Source organism: Acinonyx jubatus, chromosome A1 (assembly GCF_027475565.1).
Source record: "Acinonyx jubatus isolate Ajub_Pintada_27869175 chromosome A1, VMU_Ajub_asm_v1.0, whole genome shotgun sequence".
Classification (NCBI taxonomy): domain Eukaryota; kingdom Metazoa; phylum Chordata; class Mammalia; order Carnivora; family Felidae; genus Acinonyx; species Acinonyx jubatus.
In genome coordinates this window covers 488,914-510,641 of record NC_069380.1, presented here as the reverse complement: position 1 = coordinate 510,641, position 21,728 = coordinate 488,914, and the positions used below count along the sequence as shown (strand labels likewise).

Below are 21,728 nucleotides of genomic sequence, written 5' to 3'. Positions count from 1 at the left end.
ACAATTTATTTTTAATATTCATGGTAAAAATGTTCAATAGGGGCGCCTGCGTGGCTCAGCTGGTTAAGCATCTGACTTTATTTATTTATTTATTTATTTATTTTATTTATTTATTTAAATCCAAGTTAGTTAACATATAGTATAATAATGATTTCAGGAATAGCATCCAGCTCTTGATTTCGGCTCAGGCCAGGATCTCACTCACAATCATGAGATCAAATCCTGTGTCAGGCCCTGCACTGAGTGTGGAGCCTGCACAGGATTCTTTCTTTCCCTCTCTCTCTGCCCCCTCCCGCTCATGCGTGCGCTCTCTCAAAATAAGTAAACGTTTAAAAAAATGTTCAATGAATATTGACAGGTCAATGAAAAGCAGAATATTCAATTTCCTCGTCTATTTTAGTTTGTGGAATTGAAACTGACTGACTTTCCATCAAATCCGCCTCCAAAGAATAAAGAACTAGTACCATGAAAGAGATTACAAGTATCATAATGCAGGCTCTAAAGGTTCTCTATACATGATTTCTAGATCTGGAGTTTCCATGGAGTCGACCCATCGGGTAAACAACTAACCTGGCCAATCTTTTCACATTAATGAGTGAACAAAACCAACTGTGCGTGTAGTTTGACCAAGTAGGATTTAGTAAATATGCTACACTATTTACTAAGAAGCCCAAATGATGTTCTTAAGAATTTAAATTATCAGTGACTCTTAGAATTAGTTGTGGTTTTCAAAATTTATTATGACGATATTCAGATAAAAATCAGTGTTAACAGGGGCACCTGGGTGGCTCAGTTGGTTGAGTGTCCGACTTTGGCTCAGGTCATGATCTCGAGGCTCATGAGTTTGAGACCCACATCGGGCTTGCTGCAACTAGCCTCTCAGTGCAGAGCTCACTTCGGATCCTCAGTCCCCTTCTCTCTGCCCCTTCCCCACATGCACTCTCCCCCAAATAAATATTTAAAAATAATCAGTGTTAACATTAAGATTTTCTTATGCTCTATTATGAATATACATTTTGTAAATATTAACTTTTAAGATTATGAAGTATTTACAACATTAAAAAATTCTTTGGTCTGTATTTATACAACTCTGTTTCAGTTGGGAAAGATGAAAAGGCTCTGGAAATGGATAGTGGTAAAGGTTGCACAACATTGTGAATATGTTTAATACAACTGAAATGTACACTAAAATGGCAAAATATATATGTTTTGTATATTTTACTATAAGAAAAAGATTTTTCAGAAGGGTAGTAAATCATAGTGATTAGAGCTCCAATTCTTCTTTTAAAATATCTACCTATTTATTTGTCTATAGCAGGGGAGGGACAGAGAGAGGCAGAGAGAGAATCCCAAGCAGGCTCTGGACTGTCAACACAGAGCCTGACTTGGGGCCTGATCTCACAAATTGTGAGATCATGACCTGAGCCAAAACCAAGAGTCAGGCGTTTAACCAAGCCACCCAGGCACTTTGCTCCAATTCTAAATTCAGACTTGTTTATAATCCTAGCTCAAAAGTTAATAGATGTATTACTCTGGAAAATAACCTCTTGAAGACTCAATTTTCTTATCTATAAATAATACCTTATCTATAGCTTAAAGGTTTATTGTGAGGATTAACTAGAGTAATGCCTGTAAGACAATTAACACAGGGTCCAGAAGTGCTAAAGGTTAGCTAGTATTAGACTCATGAAATAATGGTATTCCATTTGAGTCCAAAAGATATAATTCAAGGTGTGTATAGGAACACATTCTCTACATTATTGGATACAATTAAAGGATTGATGAATTCTGTTCAATTGCTCTGATTGAACTGTTCAAGGTAGAACTGAAAATTAGGATAAAATATTTTTTAAAATTTTTAAAAAGGTTGTTTTTGAGAGAAAGTGCATGAGTGGGGGAGGGGGAGACACAGCATGTGAAGCAGGCTCTGCGCTGACAAAGAGTGCCCGATGTAGGGCTCAAGCTCATGAGCCATGACATCATGACCTGAGCCAAAGTCAGACGCTTAACTGACTGAGCCACCCAGGCGTCCCCAGGATAAGAATTTTTAGGATGGTTGGCCTGAAATTTCCATTCCAGGGCATTAAATTCTTTCAATTTATAGAACAAATTTATTGATGTGGCCCCACAGTCACTCTTAGTAATCGCAGACAGTGGAAAAGGTACCTGTAAGATTAATGTTCTGTGCAAACAGGCAGATTATGGAAACTACTATTGATAAGCTCTTCAAGAACATTAAATAAATGGTCTACCAGCAATTAGAACAGAAAGGGGTCACTAAGAACAAGGTATCCTATTGTGGAGACCAATTTTAATACAGTGTAGGAAATACTAGTGACTGAAAGAGATGTGCTCCACAGCAGTGAAGTCAGCTGGTCTTGACTGTTCATTTATTAGGGCTGGTATAAAAAGAATTACTGTCATGATGCCCCTAAGATCTCTGAGTTCCAATTCTAAGATTCTATAAATCTCTTATTTTTATTAAAGTATAATTAACAAAGTTATGTTAGTTTCTAGTGTACAACATATTGATTCAATAATTCCATACATTACTCAGTTCTCACCCTGGTAAGTTTGTCACCATACAACATTATCATAACATTATTGACTATATTCCCTATGCTGACTTTTCATCTCCATGAATTTTATGAAGGGAGTTTTTTTAATTTCATTTCCCTTTATTTTATAAAGGGAAGTTTATACTTCCTAATCCCCCTTTATAAAATTCTATAATTCTTATTACAAAGAATTAGATTTATTTCCATGGATTTATCAATGAAGAAATGTGCCCTACAAACAGAAAACTGCCACTTCTGTATTTTTCAAAAAGAAATCTGATGATAATACATACCCATATTAAGTCTCATAGGAATCTTCTATGAACAGTTATATACAAAAAATTGGGACAAATGGATAAATTCTTAGAGACATAGAATCTTCTAAGACATAGTCAGGAAGAAATAATCTGAACAGACTGACTGGTGGTAATGAAAGTGAGGCAATAAAAACAAACAAACAAACAAACAAACAAACAAAACAAAACAAAAAAACCCTAACCTCTCAACAAACAAAAGTCTAGGACCAGATGACCATACAGGTGAATTCTTCCAAACATTTACGAAAGGGATAATAATATTTACCCTCAAACTATTTCAAAAGTTAAAAAGGAAGGAATACTTCCAAACTCATTCTATAAGGCCAGCATTACTCTGGTACAATGGAATATCACTTCACACATCTTCTTCATCCACTCATCTACAGGTTGACAGGTTGCTTTCCTATCTTGGTGAGGCTACTGTAAATAATGCTGAAATGAACATAGGGGTGTGTATGTCTTTTTGAATCAGTGTTTCAGTTGTGTTTTGATAAATACCTAGAAGTGGAATTGCAGGATCATATACTAGTTCTATCTTAAATTTCTGAGGACCCTCTTTGGTGTTTTCCATAGTGGCTGCACCAACTTATATTCCAACCAATAGTACATCAGTTTCCCTTTTCTCTACATCCTCACCAACATCTGTTACTTCTTGTCATTTTGATAATAGCTATTCTAACACGTGTGAAGAGATATCCTATTGTGGTTTGACCATCTGTAAGTCTTCTTTAGAAAAAATGATCTATGTGTAAGACCTGAAACCATAAAAACTCTAGAAAAGAACACAGGCAGTAATTCCTCTGACATTGCCCATAGCAACATTTTTCTAGAGATGTCTCCTGAGGCAAGGGAAACAAAAGCAAACTTAAACTATGAGGACTACATCAAAATAAAAAGCTTTTGTATGGCAAAGGAAACAAACATCAAAACAAAAAGACAACTTACTGAACGGGAGAACATATTTGCAAATGATACATCATCATGTTTTAAATGAAAGAAAATTTCCTGTGCTTTTAGAAGGAAGAGGTAGATCACTATTGCTTTCCTAGCTTCATGGCTCTAGAACTCTCTGGTGCTGTTCTCCCAAAGTGACAGAAAATATGGCCTCATACTTTGATATCTTGCTCCTCTCCCCTACTTTTATCTGCATCTTTTCTTTCCTTTGCCCCAGTGTCTGTCTTGCTCAAATTAGGCTCTATCCCCAACAGTTTCTGCTCAGTGTGAGGTCATGGAAGAGAGCATCAGTTTACTTCCAAAGGTTATATGGCTAAGGTTCCAGCACCACAAAAATGCGGCATATTATAGATCTCTCACATCCAATTATGAAGAGCATCTTGCATTATTCCCTTCTTGGTCTTGGTTGTTGTTCTCAGATTGGCTTGCATGCTCCAGTGAAAACCTGTTGCCAATTCCTATTCTCAGAGCTGTTAGAATCCCAGTCAGCCTTCCTTCCACACAAATGCCGATAACCCTAAGGGTCCATAAGGGCATGATGTACCACATGGTGTACTTGTTTGTATTTGGGGCTTACAGAGGGAAACCTAGTTGTCTACTTAGGTTTTAGAGATTGACTGTGCTGTCTTTAGTTTTGCTATCCAAACTGCTCTGTGTTTATGGTAGAATTCTACTAGATTCAAAAAGTATTTCATGCCACTTTCAGAATCCTAATTCACTTTTTGGTAATTTATATATTTTTAGCTTTCCATGCAATGCTAAGCTTATAAAATATACTTTATTTCTATCTGCCTATGTCCTTCACGTTTTTAATAATTTAACAGTTTGAATCTACCTAGACACCCATGATACTCACCTATCTATATTCCTTGGTACCTCTAAAGTTTATGTGCTCCAAATTTTTATCTTTCCCTCTTCTTAAAACCTCAAAATTAACTAGATTTTTAAATAACTGCTTATTTGTGTGTGTGGGGGGGGGGGAAGAGGGAGGAAGGGAAAAAACACGAGTGGGGGAAGGGCAGAGAGAGAGGGGACAGAGGATCCAAAGTCGGCTCTGTGCTGACAGCAGAGAGCCCGAGGTGGGGCTTGAACTCATGAACCGTGAGATCATGACCTGAGCTGAAGTCAGTCACTTAACCAACTAAGCCACCCAGGCGCCCCCCAAATTAACTAGATTTATGAAATTTCAGAATTCTAGTAAAATTAAAACTGACAAGAACCAAACAAAAAAGAAAAATACTTGTAATTATTCAATAATGAGAAAATTTACTCAGCTAAAAACTACCTTATATCAACAAGAGAGCATTCCAAAGATAATCTTCCCATTGTCCTTAGGTTTTCTTGAAGCTCTCGTAAACAGGTAATATTCACTACTAGTTCAACACCCACGTCATACAGCAAAACCTATGAAAATAGTAACTTTGAGTCTGTGGAAAGACAGTATTTCAAAATGTTTTTCACAAATTGAATAGCATAATAAAAATTAGATTTAAAAAATTTCAAGATAAAAATACTGAATCCATTCACCTTCACAATTATATTTTTAATTCTGCATTTACCTCTACCAATGTGTCTGTAACCATTCTGATGATCTGGCCTCTTTGCCACTGATTTTTATCTGGGATCCTAACTGCACAGTGCATATCATTTTCCCATTTAACGGGTTCCCATTTTGAGTCTTCATAAGCAGCTACCATCTTTTCTTCTAAACTGTATAGAGAAAAAAAATTAACTTTCAAACCTTTTCTTACAACACCTAAGTCTCTAACCACATCTTCTACTGTCCCCCCTTTCTCACTCTACTCAAGCCAAACTGGATACCTTGTTTTTCCTTGAATACCCAAGCACATTTCCACTGCAGGGCCTTTGAACTTGTTCTTCCCTCTGCATGAGATGATCTTCCTCCAGATACCCTCATGTTTTACTCCCTCTCTTCCTTTAGGATCCATTTCAAATGTCATAGTCTTTTTGAGGCCTTCCCTGATTATCCAAAATTGCCTTCCTCCTCAACTGCTTTTACTCTACTGTCTTTATCACCATCTACTACAGTAAATATTTTGTCTATTGTCTCTCTACCAGAATTTAAGCTTGATGACGCCAAAGACTTGTAAAGGTTTTTACCACTGTATCCCCAACACCTACAATACTGGTTGTCAAAAATAGGTGTTCAATAAGTATTTGGGGAATGACTAATTCTAATATAGTGAAAATAGCCAGTAAATACACTATTTGTATACTTGTAACCAGTGTTTCAGTGACTGTTTAACTGAAATAATTTTGCTTTTAAAATTCTACATTTGTGATTTCTAGATTTTTGAAACAAAATATAGAAAAAAGCCCATATGCAATCCATGTTTTCCTTATATGTTATACCTGTTAAGTAAGTTTTCTGTTAATAACCACTGAACATAAATCTTCTCAGGAGATATCACATTACAGATATGTACAGGTAGTTCCTTATTATAAAGTGATTGGAGATTCTCATTAGGGAGAGATTTTATAGATACAGGATTTAAGCTGTTTACTTCATTTGAAATAATTTCTTCTGGAGAAGGATCCCATACTTCACTATGTTTTTTGGAATTATCCTTGAGGGTATACCTGGAAAATAACAAAACCCATTAGCAAAAATAGTTTGCAAAATATTCATGTTTGTATTTGCTTAGATCTAGAGATGAACAATTTTTTTTTTTTAAACGTTTATTTTTGAGAGACAGAGAGATATAGAGCATGAGCAGGGGAGGGGCAGAGAGAGAGAGGGAGACACAGAATCTGAGGCAGGCTCCAGGTTCTGAGCTGTCAGCACAGAGCCCAATGTGGGGCTTGGACCCACGAACCGCAAGATCATGATCTGAGCCAAAGTCGGGAGCTTAACCGCTGAGCCACTCAAGTACCCCTAGAGATGAACAAGTTTTAGCTATGATTCGCTGCTTCCCAGTTTTCATATTAACAGCAATTTTAGTTTCTTTTTTTAAAAAGGGCTAACTATTACCAAAGTAAGTACAAAAACCACCCTTAAAAGCCAAACTTTCTCTTTTTTTTTTTTTTTCAGTGAGCAAGAGCATGAGTGGGGGGAGGGGCGGAGAGAGAGGGAGAGAGAATCCCAAGCAGGCTCCACACTCAGTATTGAGTCCAGCATGGGACTTGATCCCACAACCCTGTGATCATGACCTGAGCTGAAATCAAGAGCTGGATGCTCAACCAACGGAGCCACCCAGGTGCCCCCAAACTTTCTATTTTAGAAGCGTTTTAAATACCAAGTTTGTTCATAATTTCATCATCTGCCATTGATATCTTGTACTCAAAAAGAGAAGAATTATTGATAATTTGTTTTGATGACTAAAAAGTATCAATCCACTTGCCAGTGAGAATACAAGTGGAAGCCAATTGCTATTAAGGTGTATTAAAAAGAGAAATTATTGAAGTGTTTAGAATGTTTAATAAGTCAGGTTAGTTCATACTGAAAACACAGATAATTAGATGTCCTTTATTTTTATTAAAGAAAAACTTAATTTCTTTCACAATAAGCTTGAGATTTAGCTAACCAAGGTGACTTAATTTTTGTTGCTGTATCTAATGGATAATTTTCAGCCCTTACTTGACTTGAATTCTCAGCACTAGCTACTCTTTCCTTCTTGAAACGTTCTCTCTCTGGTTCCTGGTTTTTCTTCAGTCTCGGGCTCATGATCTACCAGTTTTGGACTTTCTTTCTCATAGATTATAATCCTCATAGTTGCATCTTCATCAAGGGAAATTGAGATGAATAATGAAAGTGATTTTCATTTATTCTAATGGACTCATTTATATGCTGCTAACTCCCAGGTGAATCACTTAACCATGTCTCTCTTCAGAGATCCATATATTCATTTCCTCCATTTAATTAATGTTTACTGCAAACACTCCCACCCCTCTGCCCTTCTATACTGCGGTCACCTCAACCACTGGTGTGTCTTGGGTATTATTAGCACAATGGCTCAAATCTGGCTCTCGTTCAACGTATCCACTTGAACCCAGAAAAAATTCACATTTCTTCAAATGGGAATGTGGGCTAATTCTACCACTAACTACTCTATACTGACATTTCTCTTACTAATTCTCTTCTCAAATAGGTACAAAGGGCTACTAAAGCAGATCTTCTACCTAGAAATAAGATGTTATTCTCTTTTTAGAAGTACTTTAAATCCTGAGGAGCCATTCTCTTGGTTTCAGGGTCACTTAGGGATGGAGGGAAAAGCCACTCTACTCCCCATTAAACTAATGACTCCAATTATTTTTCCGTCTATTTTTCCTGATTCAAAAACAGGGGGAAACTCCAAAGCAGATATCCAAAAGAAAATGATATGCCACTTTCTTTTTTTTTTTAAGTTTTATTTATTTTGAGGGAGAGAGAGAGGGAGAGAAAGAGCAAGCAGCGGGGGGTGGGGGGGCAGAGAGAGAGGGAGAGAGAGAACCCCAAGCAGGGTCCGCACTGTCAGTGCGTGGAGCCCAACACAGGGCTCAAACTCACAAACCACGAAATCATGACCTGAGCCAAAATCAAGAGTCGGATGCTTAACTCTTGATGCTTAACTTGAGCCACCCAGGTGCCCTACCACCTTCCTGTGAATAAACTGAATTTTTTAAAGTTTGTAGGTCTACTTACCCTACTTCATAAGATGCTAGGCCCTCTTTGACTAGCTGGTCATTTATACTAGTAGGAGTCATTCCAGGAGCACCAAGAGAATCAAAAAGCTCAACTAACAGCACATTATCTTCCAGAATTTCTGTAAAACCATTAAGACGAGTTTGGGGAAAGAAAGAAATATGTCATAAAATATACTAAATGAGGCAATTTTAAATAACAGGAAACTTAATTTCATTTTGCATACATGTGGTTTCTTGCTAAGTAATATCAAAGTCTCTCTGCAGGGATAAAAGTAGCACTTTGCAAACATAAAGCAATTGTCCATGTCGTCTGTAACATATGCAAATTAATACAATTTTTATTTTAGATTATTGTGTGCTGTTCTATAACACATCAAAAGCAGTTTAAAACTTTTAAACTCAGAAAAATATAACTTGACCTATATTCATTGAATAAGTGTTCTGATGTGTCTTTAAACTGTTTTATTAAATTCAAACTAGTTCCAGAGGACAAAAGAATGAAAGTTAATTCAGTCCAGTGATTATCTGCTAAGGTTTACAGCTTTTAGAAAAATGGCACAAAGTTCAAAACAACAAAAACTCCAAAAACACCCTTAAAGATTGGAACCTGGAATTTTTTCCCATTCCTCTGTTTTTAGAACAAACCATCTAACTTTTAATTTCTTTTAGAAAACAAATTGGCTACTTCAACAAGTAGATCTATTTAGATTTCTTAAACTAAACTGGGAGTTTAACTATGGGCAAAATTTACATCTCATGTGCCTGTTTACTTGCTTATGGTACACAGCACAGAGAACCTGCCTAATATGTATCTGCATAAACAACAGAGGAATTTCTTTAGAAAACACACACTTCAATGCCTTAACATATGCAGTGAATGCATACTTAAACTGCAGTTTATGCCTACAATTTCTATACAACAGCAGCTGGAGCTGCAGGCCAGAATGATGATTCTAAATAAAAAGATGAAGAGTTACCAGCATCCTATATCATAAAAACACATATTACAAAACTTTTTCCAAGGGCCTAAAAATGATTGTGGACTCCTTTTTAATGGATCAGATACGTCATCTAGAAATAAAAGGCTAAACGATGATGAGCCTCAATAAATTTTCATCTCCGTACTTTTCCATTTCTTGTGCTCTCGCGTTCCCTTCAGTTCTTTGACTATATTTCCCATACACAAAGTTCTTTATTCCTGTATGTTCTGTACTGTCACCACCTTCCTTGCTCTGCTAATTAAAATTTAAATATCCGTTGCTTTATAAGGTAACAATGCATATTAATGGAAAGCTCCCCTTCTGGTCTGTGGTAGTTCATTTTAATATTAATGTCTTAAAACTCCTAATTTCATCATTGCACAGGTTGATGAGGTATTTTAGATTTAAGGAGTGCCAGAAGGCCCTGCTCAAATTACCTAGGATAATAACTATATTGTGACTAGTGTTTGGATATTAATGGTGTAACAAGTAATTAAGTGAGTAAGCAAAAGAAAGAGGAAAGAAAGGAACCAAGTCAGGTCCACTGCAGGGAGGGGGAGCTAAAACCAACAGAATAAAATACCAAAAGGAAAGTTGGTAAGCAGAATTATCTAGGTTAAATTCACAAAATCAGTGGAGATAACTCAAGGACTAAGAAGCCCTTAATTTACTGTTCATATCAGAGAAGACAGATATAAAAATGTTATTGACTGACAATGCAATATCTATAATCACATTCCTCCTTAAAGAAACTATTTCTTCAGAACAATTTCTTGTATCAACAATGTATATAAATTATCACTGATAGGCATCAGTTCTACGTTAAGTAACCTTGAGCAGCTGACCAGTAAGCTTCAGTCTCCTCACTGTAAAAGAGGCTAACGCTCTTACAGTAGTTGGGTTCATTTAACGTAGTATGATAAATGTGAACAAATAGGTGCTGTAAAAATTACCCTGGAAATTCCCATAAATCAACCCTAGGTAAACATGATCTTGTATATTCTGCACTAGTACTTATTAAGACCAACACAGTCAGATAAACAACAGAATCCTACACCTCCCCATACCCGAATTCAAACCCTTTGGGGCCAGACATGTTTCAGAACTCTTCAAATTGAGAAAGACTACGTAAAACATACACTGAATATTTTGTAATAGCTCCAGCAGACTGAGGCAGCAGCCTACAAACATACATTATTATCCTGAAACGGAATATATGATATTCACTATAAAGGAGAGAGATAAAGACTGTATGTACCTTCATGTCAATTCAGATCAGATTTTGCTACTCAACTTTTCATTTTCAGAACATGTTGGGTTATAAAATTGTAAGGTAATAGTCAGCCTGTATCTTGGACCCAAGCTCCTCCAAAACAGAAACAACTTTTTTTCTAAATATGGGGAGAGCCTACAGTTGAATTCACTTAAGTCATATGAAATGAAAAAAAAAAAAAAAGAACATATGAAAACTATTTACCAGTTATGTCCTACTTCCCCTCACTTCCCTGCACATTAAACTTTAGCATCCATCATGCCAAAATCAGGATAGAGTCCTTGCAAAAATGCAAACAGAAATAAGAGAAGCTAATTTCTGGCTTTAGAGCTTTCAAGAGGCCACGTCCAGGATGACTTCATCTTTTTATTTTTTTAAGATTTTATTATTTATTTATGTTTTAAAAAATTTTTTAATGTGTATTTACTTTTGAGAGAGAGAGAGAGAGAGAGAGAGAGAGAGAGAGAGAGAAAGAACACAAGCGGGGAGGAGCAGAGAGAGAGAGAGGCAGACACAGAATCGGAAGCAGGCTCCAGGCTCTGAGCTGTCAGCATAGAGCCCGACGTGGGGCTCGAACTCACGAACCATGAGATCGTGACCTGAGCCAAAGTCAGACAGGTGCCCGTTAAGATTTTATCTTTAAGTAATCTTTATACCCAATGTGGAGCTGGAACCTACAACCCTGAGATCAAGTCACACCCTCCATCAACTGAGCCAACCAGGCACTCTTGAGATGACTTGGTCTCTGATGGAAAATTCTGCCTCTTGCTGATTTTAGATTCTAGAGCCTGCAACTATACCTACTATACCCAATGCTCAATACATGTTCTCACTACTCTTACTGATGACACATTGAATTTATTCTGAGATCTGGCAAATGTTATAATGTTACTCTTATTTAAAATTATATATGACCATACAGCAACAAATGAAAATGGAAATAGCTTACTAATGACTGAACATGTCATAAATTTATCTTGAGTCTTTTCTTCAAATTTGTCCTTAGCTTTTTTGGACCACTGCACTGCTCTCATACGTGGTTCAATATAGGCCAGCTTACATTTGATTGCCTGTGTCAAACAGAATTGTGCCATTAAGAAAAGTAAACTTAATTTCCAATTATTTTAAAATTACAATAAAATTTTATGTGAACAAAAAACTTTGTGTTTGAATTTAATGCATATTTAGAAAATAAATAAATGTACAAAGGTATCTACAAAATATTTTATAAATACAAATAATTGGAATCAACAGAGTATTTGGTTGAAGGAATTACTGCACATTTAGACATTGATATAACAAGCATCCACTGAAAGTATGATATGCTGTTAAATGAGAAAATCAGGTTATAGGACTATTTGTCTAATCCTATAATCGCTAAAAACAGAGAAGACACATCTTAGATTTATATATATCAAAAATATTCAACAATTCTAAGTGATTCCTCTTTTTATCTGTATTTTCAAGTTTTTCCTATAATTTTTACCCATTTTTAAAATGAAAAATATTGTTTAACCAAATTCAAACGCTTAGGTGCAACATGAGATAGAAAATCAGCCTTAACCATATCTCTGGGGAGTAGGATTCCAAGAGAAGGGTAATTTTTCACTTTTTCTTCCAGACTTTTCTCTCTCTTGCACATGTTATATATACTTACACATAAATGAGATTGCAGTAAAAATACTCCTATGATGAGTTTTGTTTTCACAAAATACATCATCCTCTTAGCTCATTATACTAGTATAACATTAAGAGCTGCAGAACAGTAATACATAGACACAAACATACATACACATATACATTTATAATTAATGCTTATTTGCTAAGATATACATACATCTTAATAACTTATAGTTGCTATATAGAAAATTATAGGAACCACAGCAACTCTTTTCTATAGTCTATGTGTTAGAAATTATTTACAGACAAAGATGTTAACAGAATATTTCTATGGTAAAAATGATTTCTAAAATTACTTTCATATTTGTGCTAATATTCTAACCCTATGATTCATGATAAATAGATTACCTTCTCTGGGGGATTCAGAAACTCATCCTTTATTTTACGCATTTCTTTAAGTGTTATTTTTGCAGTATTGCCAAAGTCCACATATTTAACTTCAACTTCACGACGTCCAGGCAATCCTTCAAAAGTTATGAAATTAGAAATTGCAAACTTGGAAAAAAAGAGACCCAGAGATTTACCTTCCAACATTACCCCTAGCTTACTAAAGATAGATAACTGAGCAAAATGTTAAGATCAAATAACATCACTTCCACGATTAATCTGTACCAACTCAAATGGGATCAGTTTTTAAGCATAACATTTGCCTGTAGAAAAAGTGTGCAATCTCCTACCAACGACTTTTGCTCGGTACCAAACTCCATCTTCAAATTTAGCTACACAGGCTTGATCTTGAACTGGACAGAGGATTTCCAGATTTTCTCCATCTTCACTTTTATAGAATTCCTCAATTGTCTTTAATAGAAATAAAAAATCCAGGCTCTCTATCTAAGAGATAAAGGGATTAAAACACATGGTATGTATTATAAGCACTATTCATAAAATTACCAAATGTTAGAATCAGATAAATCATGTCACATAATTTATATTTGAAGTATCTTATTACAGAAGCAATATATAAAATTAGCAAATGTGGACATAACAAAAAGTTTTAAAAATCACATTGCTCCAGGGCACCTCGGTGGCTCAGTTGGCTGAGCGTCCCAACTTCAGCTCAGGTCATGATCTCATGGTTCATGAGTTTGAGCACTATATCAGGCTTGCTGATGTTGGCACAGACCCTGCTTCAGATCTTCTGTCCCCTCCTCTCTCTGTTCCTTCCCTGCTCATGCTCTCTCTCAAAAATGAATAAGAACATTAAAAACATATCCAGATACCTTAAATGTATATCCTTCCAGATCCTTTTCTTATACACAAACTTTCCATATTTTTTAAAACAAAAATGAAATTATATCATATATGCAATTTGATTACAGTTTGATAATTTGCATTTTCTATCAGTTCTCACTTTTCTGTTTCAGTAAGGATTCCTATTAATGCTCCAGACCACATTTAGATACCCCATGCTGACCTAAACCAGTATTCAGTTCAAGACTACATATTATATCTGGTTATTTCAATAAATCTTTTAGAATCTACCATGGTACTTTTATTTTAATGACTTAGTCTTGCTGAAGAGCATCTATTATGTAGTTACATCTTCATGCTATTATTTAGCTTGTTCCTCCAGTAAGTAGTATCTAGCTCCTGAAATTTCCCAAAAGCTAAAAGTTGGTATCTATAGGTGTGATGGATTCAAACAGTTTTTGGCCAGAATACAAGTAATTATACTTAAGTTGTAAATATACTTAGGTTGCAATACATCAAAAGACATAATAATCACTAACTCAACATTAACATGCTAAGATTCACATATAGATTGGGGTGATGATTCTGATCCCTCTGTTGTACAGTTATGTTTTTATCCTGTACCCACCAAATAATTCATGTAGTACTATTCTGGCATTATATGAATGTCCAGTTTCCTATCAACCATCAATCTCGTGGTTTTAAAGTGAATTGCTAATTCTTTAACTCAGTAATTTCAGTAGGGTTTGTGAAATGACTGCATTGAGCAAATCTCAAATTTCTTGTACTAAATAAGACTATTTGGTTACTGTAGTTCTTAAAGCATCTGAAACACAGTTCTTAAAAAAACAATCCCAAAACATCATAAACGTTTGATTATCTTTCCAAATACCAATTCTTAAGTTTAAAAAATACTTTAAAATCCATTTCAAATGGCAAAAAATTAGGTTTTTCTCTTTTTTGAGCATTATAATGCGAGTGGAAATTTTGTGAATCTAGCTTTTCTTGTTATTCCATTTAAATTACTTAAAATTTTAAAATTTTCTAAACTTTTATTTCTAAGTAGATATTATTCATGTTCTTCCATTAATAGGTTATCCAAAGGGAACAGTGAAAAATTCAACGGAGGAGTGACATCAGCAAAATAGCAGACTGGGGGTTCCAAGTTCTCGTTCCCACACAGAAACATTGAAAAAAAATGAGAAGCCATATGAAATTTTTCAGAACTCTGGAAAACTCAAGGGTTTACTGCAACCAAGCAAAACCCAATCAAGTTCCTGGCATTCAAAGAAATCTCTGTCAAAACATTTGCTGCACACAAGCTAAAGGAACAGAGACTTTAGTGATCACAAAAAGGAACAGTCTTTACAAAAATAGAATGGGAAAGTCTCAAACAAACCGACCACTACAGTCTTCAACAATTAAGAAAACCCAGCAAATCCCAGGGAGGTGGGGATCTGATTTTCAGAGTTACAACATTCTAATAGTCAAATGCCCAGTTTTCAACAACAAAAAAACCAGGTGAAATACAAAGAAAAAGGAAAACATGGCTCACTCATAGGAACAAAATAAATAGTAACCACCTCTGAGGAAGCCCAGATATTGGACTTACTAGACAAAGACTTTAGAACTGTCTTAAATATGTTCAAAAAACTAAAGGAACACATGGATAAAGAACTAGAGGAAACCAGAAAAACAATAAAGGACCAAAATTAAAATACCAACAAAGAGATAGAGATTATAAAAAGGAATCAAACAAATTCTGGAGCTGAAAAATACAATAAGTGAAGTGAAAAAAACACCAGAGGGTTCAACAGCATGTTTGAGCAAGCATGAGAAAGGATCAGTGAACCAGAAGATACGGTAACTGAAATTATTAAGTGGGGAAAAGAAAAAAGAGCAAAGGGAACAGAGACTCAGGACTTGGATAGAGACTAAGGGTACCATTAGACATATTAATATACACATTATGGGAGTCTCTGAAGGAGAAGAGAAAGAAAGGAGCAAAACAATTATTTGAAGAAATAATTTCTGAAAACCTCCCAAATTTAGTGACAGACATGAATCTTTAAATCCAAGAAGCTCAATGTTATGGGTTATATTATATCTCCAAGCAAGGTGTGTTGGAGTTGGAACCTGAGAATGTGACATTATTTGGAGAAAGAATCTTAACAGAGATAATCAAGTGAAAATGATTATGGTAGGTCTTAATCCAATATGAGTGGTGTCATTAAAAGGGGAAGATTTAGGTACAGAGACAAACACAGAAGAATGCATGTGAAGATGAAAGCAGAGATTATGGTAATGCAAGTCACAGACCACCCAAAATTTCCAGCTAACCACCAGAAACTAGGAGAAAAGAATGGAATATTCTCACTCACAGCTCAAGAAGGAACCAACCCTATTTATACCTGAATCTCACACTTCTAGACTCCAGAACTATGGGGCAATAAATTTATGGTCTTTAAGTCACTTAATTTGTGTAACTTTGTTATTGCAGCCCTTGGAAATGAATACAGATTTTGATTTTGAGAAGGAGGGTGTTGCTGTAAAAAATACCTAAAATGTGGGTGTGTCTTTGGAATTAGGTAATGGATAGAGAAGAAGTTTTGAAGTGTTTGAATGAAAAGTCCAGATTGCTTTGAAGAATTTTGGTAGAAATATGAATGTCAAAGTTTCTTCTGGTGAGATCTCAGACAGAAATTAGGAGCATGTTATTGGAAACTAGAGGAAAGGCAATCCTTGATATAAAGTGGTAGAGAACTTGGTTGAATTGTATTCTGTCAGATAGAAAGTAGAACTTTAATATTTAGCTGAGGAAATCTCAAAGCAAATTGTTGAATGTGCAGCTTGGTTTCTCCTTGCTGTTTACAGTAAAACACGAGAAGACAGAGATAAAGAATTGCTAAACATAAAGGAAACAGAACTTGAATTTAGAAAATTTTCAGCCTATCCATATTGTAAACAATGAGAAAGTATGCTTAGAGAGGACACCAAGGGTGTGGCTGAAGAGATTATGGGCAGGTGGCTTGTGGATCCAATCAATCATCTCAGCAGAAACTCTGCCAGCTTGAAATGGAGGGAATAGAGATGGGAAGAAAGAAGGAAGGCTGTTGAACTTATGGGATTCTATAGGCAGGAAGTGAGCTGATGGAGCTATTCAGCCCTGCACATGTTTTATCTTTGAAGAAAAAGGTATAATGACCCTGAAGGTAGTTCAGAGGCTGGCGTGTCTGCTACTGCCACCAGGAGCCCAGAGGGCACAAGTCTGAGAGGCAGGATTGACTTGTCCTCTGTTCCAAGAGGTGCAGCCTCCTGGGTTCCACAAAATGAAGACAAATACTCAATTCCAATAATTGAGGCTGCTTCTAGAGCTGAGTAGGTAAAGCCAAAATAGGCTGAATAATCCTAGTGGGACTGAAAGGTGGAGCATCTAGCCAGTGAAGATTATTCTCAAGTCATAAGAATCTAATAGAATTTGCCCCGCTAGGTTTTAGATTCCTCTGGTTTCACATATTCAGATATAGACAAGAATTTTGCCCCAGCTTGTATGCTACTAATTCTTCACCTGTACTTGAATTAGACGATGAGATTTGGGACTTTTGGCTGATGATACTTATGTATAAGATTTTGGACTTAGAATTGATGCTGGAATGATTGGGATGGGATGAATGCATTTTGTATGTGAGAAGGACATGAATTTCTGATGGAGCAGAGAGTAGACTGCTTTGGGAACTGTGTCCTCCTCAAAAAATATGTTGGAGTTCTAACCCCTCAGTACCTCAGAATGTAACCTTATTGAAGGTAGGGTTTTACAGAGGTTATCAAGTTAAAGTCTTAGGTGGGACCTAATTCAATATGACTGGTGTCCTTATTAAAAAATTGAGACAGACAAGTTCAGAGAAAATGCCATGTGAAGGCAGCAGAAGAGACTGGGATAATGCAGAAGCCAACAAGTGGTAAAGATTGCCAGCATACCACCAAAATCTAGGGAAAAGACATGGAATGGATTTTCCCTCTAAGACCTCAGAAGGAATGAAACCTGCCAACACCTTGATTTTAGACTTCTAGACTCTATCACTTCAGACCACAAAATTTTGTCATTTAAGCTATCCACTTTATGGTATTGTGTTACAATGGCCCTAGGAAGCTAATACACTCAACAAACCCCAAGTAGAATAAACCCAAAGAGACACACTCATACGCATTATAATCAAATTATCAATAACCAGAGACAAAGGCAGAATCTTGAAAACAGTGAGAGAGAAGCAACTTGCCATGTACAAGGGATCACCAGTGAGATTACTTGCTGATTTCTTCTAAGAAACCTTTGAGGAAAGAAGACAATACGGAGGTAAATTTAAAGTGCTGGAAAAAAAACCCCTGTCAACTGAGAATTACAGATCAGCAAAACTGTCCTTCAAAAATAAGGGAGAAATTCAGCCATTCACAGAGAAACAAGTGGTGAGGAAATGCACTACCACTAAAGGGAGTCCTTTGGGTAGAGCTAGAAGGATGATAGAGTGTAGCTCTAGCATGTAACTCAGAGCCACATGAAGATATAAAGATCTGTGGTTCAGGTAAATACAAGGACACACATGAAAGAAATTAATTTTGGTTTGTAACTCCACTTTTATTTCTACTTATTTCTATAGGATAATATCTATTTCTATAGGATTTAAAAAACAAAATCAGAAATCTATTAGCACACAATGTATAAAGATTACTTTTTTAATATTTATTTTTGAGAGAGAGAGGGCACACAAGCAGAGAAGGGGCAGAAAGAGAGGGAGACACAGAATCCAAAGCAGGCTCCAGGCTCTGAGCTATCAGCAGAGAACCTGACAGAGGGCTCGAACTCGTGAACCATGAGATCATGACCTGAGCCAAAGTCAGATGTTTAGTCGACTGAACTACCCAGGTGTCCTAAAGATTAATTTTTGACATCAATAATATAAATGGGGAATTTGGAGCTGCAGAGGAGTAGGGTTTTGTGCAATTAAAGTTGGTATAAGTTCATATTAGATTGTTATAACTTTAGAATATTATATGTAATCCCCATGGTAATTATAAAAAAACTATAGATGTATACAAAAGGAAATAAGAAGATAATCAAAACATGAAACTACAACATTTGCAAAGCCATGTTCCCTGTAGCATTATTCACAATAGCCAAGAGGTGGAAGCAAACCAAATGTCCATCAATGGATGAATGGATTATGGAGAGAGTTTTAGTTCTGCAAAATGAAAGTTCTATAGATCTGTTGCACAACAATGTGGGTATGGTTAACTCTACTGAACTGTACATTTAAAAATGGTTAGATAGTAAATTTTGTTATTTTTTATGACGTTTTTTTAAAAATATAAAAAATGACATTACAAAAAGAACCCCACACAACTAAACACAATAGAGATAAGTAATACAAGAAATGAGAGACAAAAAAGCTAGAAGATATACAAAAAACAAATAGCAAAATGGCAGAAGCCTTTCCAACAGTAGGTACTTTAAATGGATTAAACTCTCCAATTAAAAGGTAAATTTGCAGAATGGATTTTAAATCTTTTTTTTTTAATGTTTATTTATTTTTGAGAGAGAAGGAGAGTGCGATTAGGGGAGGGACAGAGATTCCAAAACAGACTCTGTGCTGATAGCTGAAAGCCTGATGCGGGGCTTGAAATTATGAACCAGGAGATGGTGATCTGAGCCAAAGTTGGATGCTTAACTGACTGAGCCACCCAGGTGCCCTTACAGAATGGGTTTTTAAAAAATGGTCCAACTATATGCTATCTATAAGATAATCACTTTAGATCCAAAAACATACAATGGTTGAAAGTGAAAAATTAGAAAATGGTATTCCATGCAAACAGTAACCAAAAGAGAGCCAGGGTGGCTATGCTATTACCAGACAAAATAGACTCTAAGTCAGATAATATTACAAGAAACAAAGAATGACATTATACATTGATAAAAGGGTCAATTAACCAATAAGACGTAACAATTACAAATATATATGCACCAAACATCAGAGCCCTCAAATATATAATACAAATATTGACAGAATTGAAGGGAGACAGTTTTTCAATAAAAGGAGACTTAAGTGCTTCATTTTCAAGAACTACAAAGATTATCAAGATGAAAATAGATTACTTGAACAAAACATTCAAGCCAACAGAATTTTTCTCAAGTGCACATGAAACATTCTCAGGATAGACAATACGTTAGGCAACAAAACAAGCCCTAATAAATTTTAAAAGACTGAAAACATACACAGTATCTCTCCTAATCACAATGGAAGAAGACTAGAAATTAACAGAGAAAAACTGAAAAATTCACAACAAACTTATGGCATGCAGCAAAAGTCGTGCTAAAAGGGAACTTTACAGCTGTAAAATATATACAGTAAAGAAAAGAAAGATCATAAATAACCTAATGATAAACCTTAAGGGAAAAAAAAGGTAAAATAAACCCAAAACTGGAAGGAAGAAAATAATAAAGATTAGAGCCTATATATAAATAAAATAGAAAAAAGAGAAACAATGGCTAAAAAAAACAAAATCAAAAGTTGGCTTTTGAAAAATCAACAAAATTCACAAACCACTGACTAAGAAAAAAAGGAAAAATGCAAATTACTAAAGTCAGAAACAAAATGTGTCAATTTGGGGCACTTGGGTGGCTCAGCTGGTTAAGCGCCTGACTTTGGAGCAGGTCTGTGAGTTTCAGCCCCACATCGGGCTCTGTGCTGACAACAGGGAGCCTGGAGCCTGCTTCAGATTCTGTGTCTCCCCTCTCTGCCCCTCCCCCACTCACACCTCTGTCTCTTTCTGTCAAAAGTAAATAAAAACATTAAAAAAGTTAAAAGAAAATGGGTGAATTGCTACCGATTTCAATAAATAAAAAGCATTATAAGAATCTACTATAATTAGAAACACCTACCAAAACTGAATCATGAATAAATAAAAAAAGCTGAGCAGACTTGTATCTAGCAAGGAGACTGAATCAGTAATCAAAAACTTCCAAATTAAGAAATGCCCTGGATCATATGGCTTCTATGATGAATTCTATCAAACTGATAGTTACCTAAAAGGAGGTGGTTGGGGGGGATGGGTTAAATAGGTGATGGGGGATTAAGGAGAGCACTTGTGAGGAGCACCAGGTGATATATAAGGAAATAATGCATCACTATATTGTACACCTGAAAATAATATTACCCTGTAAGTGGAATTAAATAAACACTTAAAAAAATTAATACCATCCCTTCTTGGACTCTTCCAAAAAACTGGGGGGGGATAAACTCATCCTAACTCATTTTAAGAGGCCAACATTACCAGAAACTAAAGCCATACATAGACATGATAAAACTATAGACCAATACCATTTATAAACACTGATGTAAAAACCCTCAACAAAATACTTACAAAACAAATTCAATGGCTTATTAGAAGGATTATATATCATGATCTAGGGGAGATGGATTCCTGGAATGCAATGATGGTTTAAAATACAAAACAAACTAAAACAATGCAAAAGACATTAACAGAATGAAGGAAAAAAGAAGACCATGATCATCTCAGTTGATGCAAAAATTGTATTAAAAAAATTTTTTTTAATATTTATTTATTTTTGAGAGACAGACAGACAGAGCGTGAGCTGGGGAGGAGCAGAGAGACAGAGGGGGAGACACAGAATCCAAAACAGGCTCCAGGCTCCAAGCTGTCAGCAGAGAGCCTGATGAGGGGCTCGAATCCACAAACCACCAGATCATGACCTAAGCAGAAGTCAGATGCTTAACCGACTGAGCTACCCAGGTGCCCCAAAAATGGTATTATTACTTTTTTTTAAATTTAAATTCAAGTTAGTTAACATATGGTGTATTAGTATTGGTTTCAGGAGTAGAATTTAGTGATTCATCACTGACATTTAACACCCAGTGCTCATTCCAACAAGTGTCCTCCTTAATGCCCATCACCCATCTAGCCCATCCTCCAACCCTTCTCTCCCTCTCCTCTAACAGGAATTGAAGGAAATTTCTTCAACATCATAAAGGCCATATGAGAAAAACCCACAGATACCATTGTCAATGGTGAAAGACAAAAGCTTTTCCCCTCAGACAGAAGAAAAAGATGCCTGCCT

At 35.8% G+C, this 21,728-nt stretch overlaps 1 protein-coding gene across 2 annotated transcripts in view; it reads right to left on the bottom strand.

The window, feature by feature from the left end:
- Window positions 1–21,728, bottom strand: part of RNF17 (ring finger protein 17) — a 112,709-nt gene that overhangs the window by 42,924 nt on the left and 48,057 nt on the right. For both annotated transcript variants that reach the window (XM_015077771.3, XM_053203629.1), the window contains exons 17-23: window positions 13,084–13,237; window positions 12,755–12,870; window positions 11,676–11,796; window positions 8,472–8,592; window positions 6,203–6,430; window positions 5,389–5,539; window positions 5,115–5,233 (exon numbers count right to left, since the gene is read on the bottom strand). In XM_015077771.3, the coding sequence (XP_014933257.3) occupies window positions 5,115–5,233; window positions 5,389–5,539; window positions 6,203–6,430; window positions 8,472–8,592; window positions 11,676–11,796; window positions 12,755–12,870; window positions 13,084–13,237 (1,010 nt within the window). The remainder of the gene's footprint in view (window positions 1–5,114; window positions 5,234–5,388; window positions 5,540–6,202; window positions 6,431–8,471; window positions 8,593–11,675; window positions 11,797–12,754; window positions 12,871–13,083; window positions 13,238–21,728) is intronic.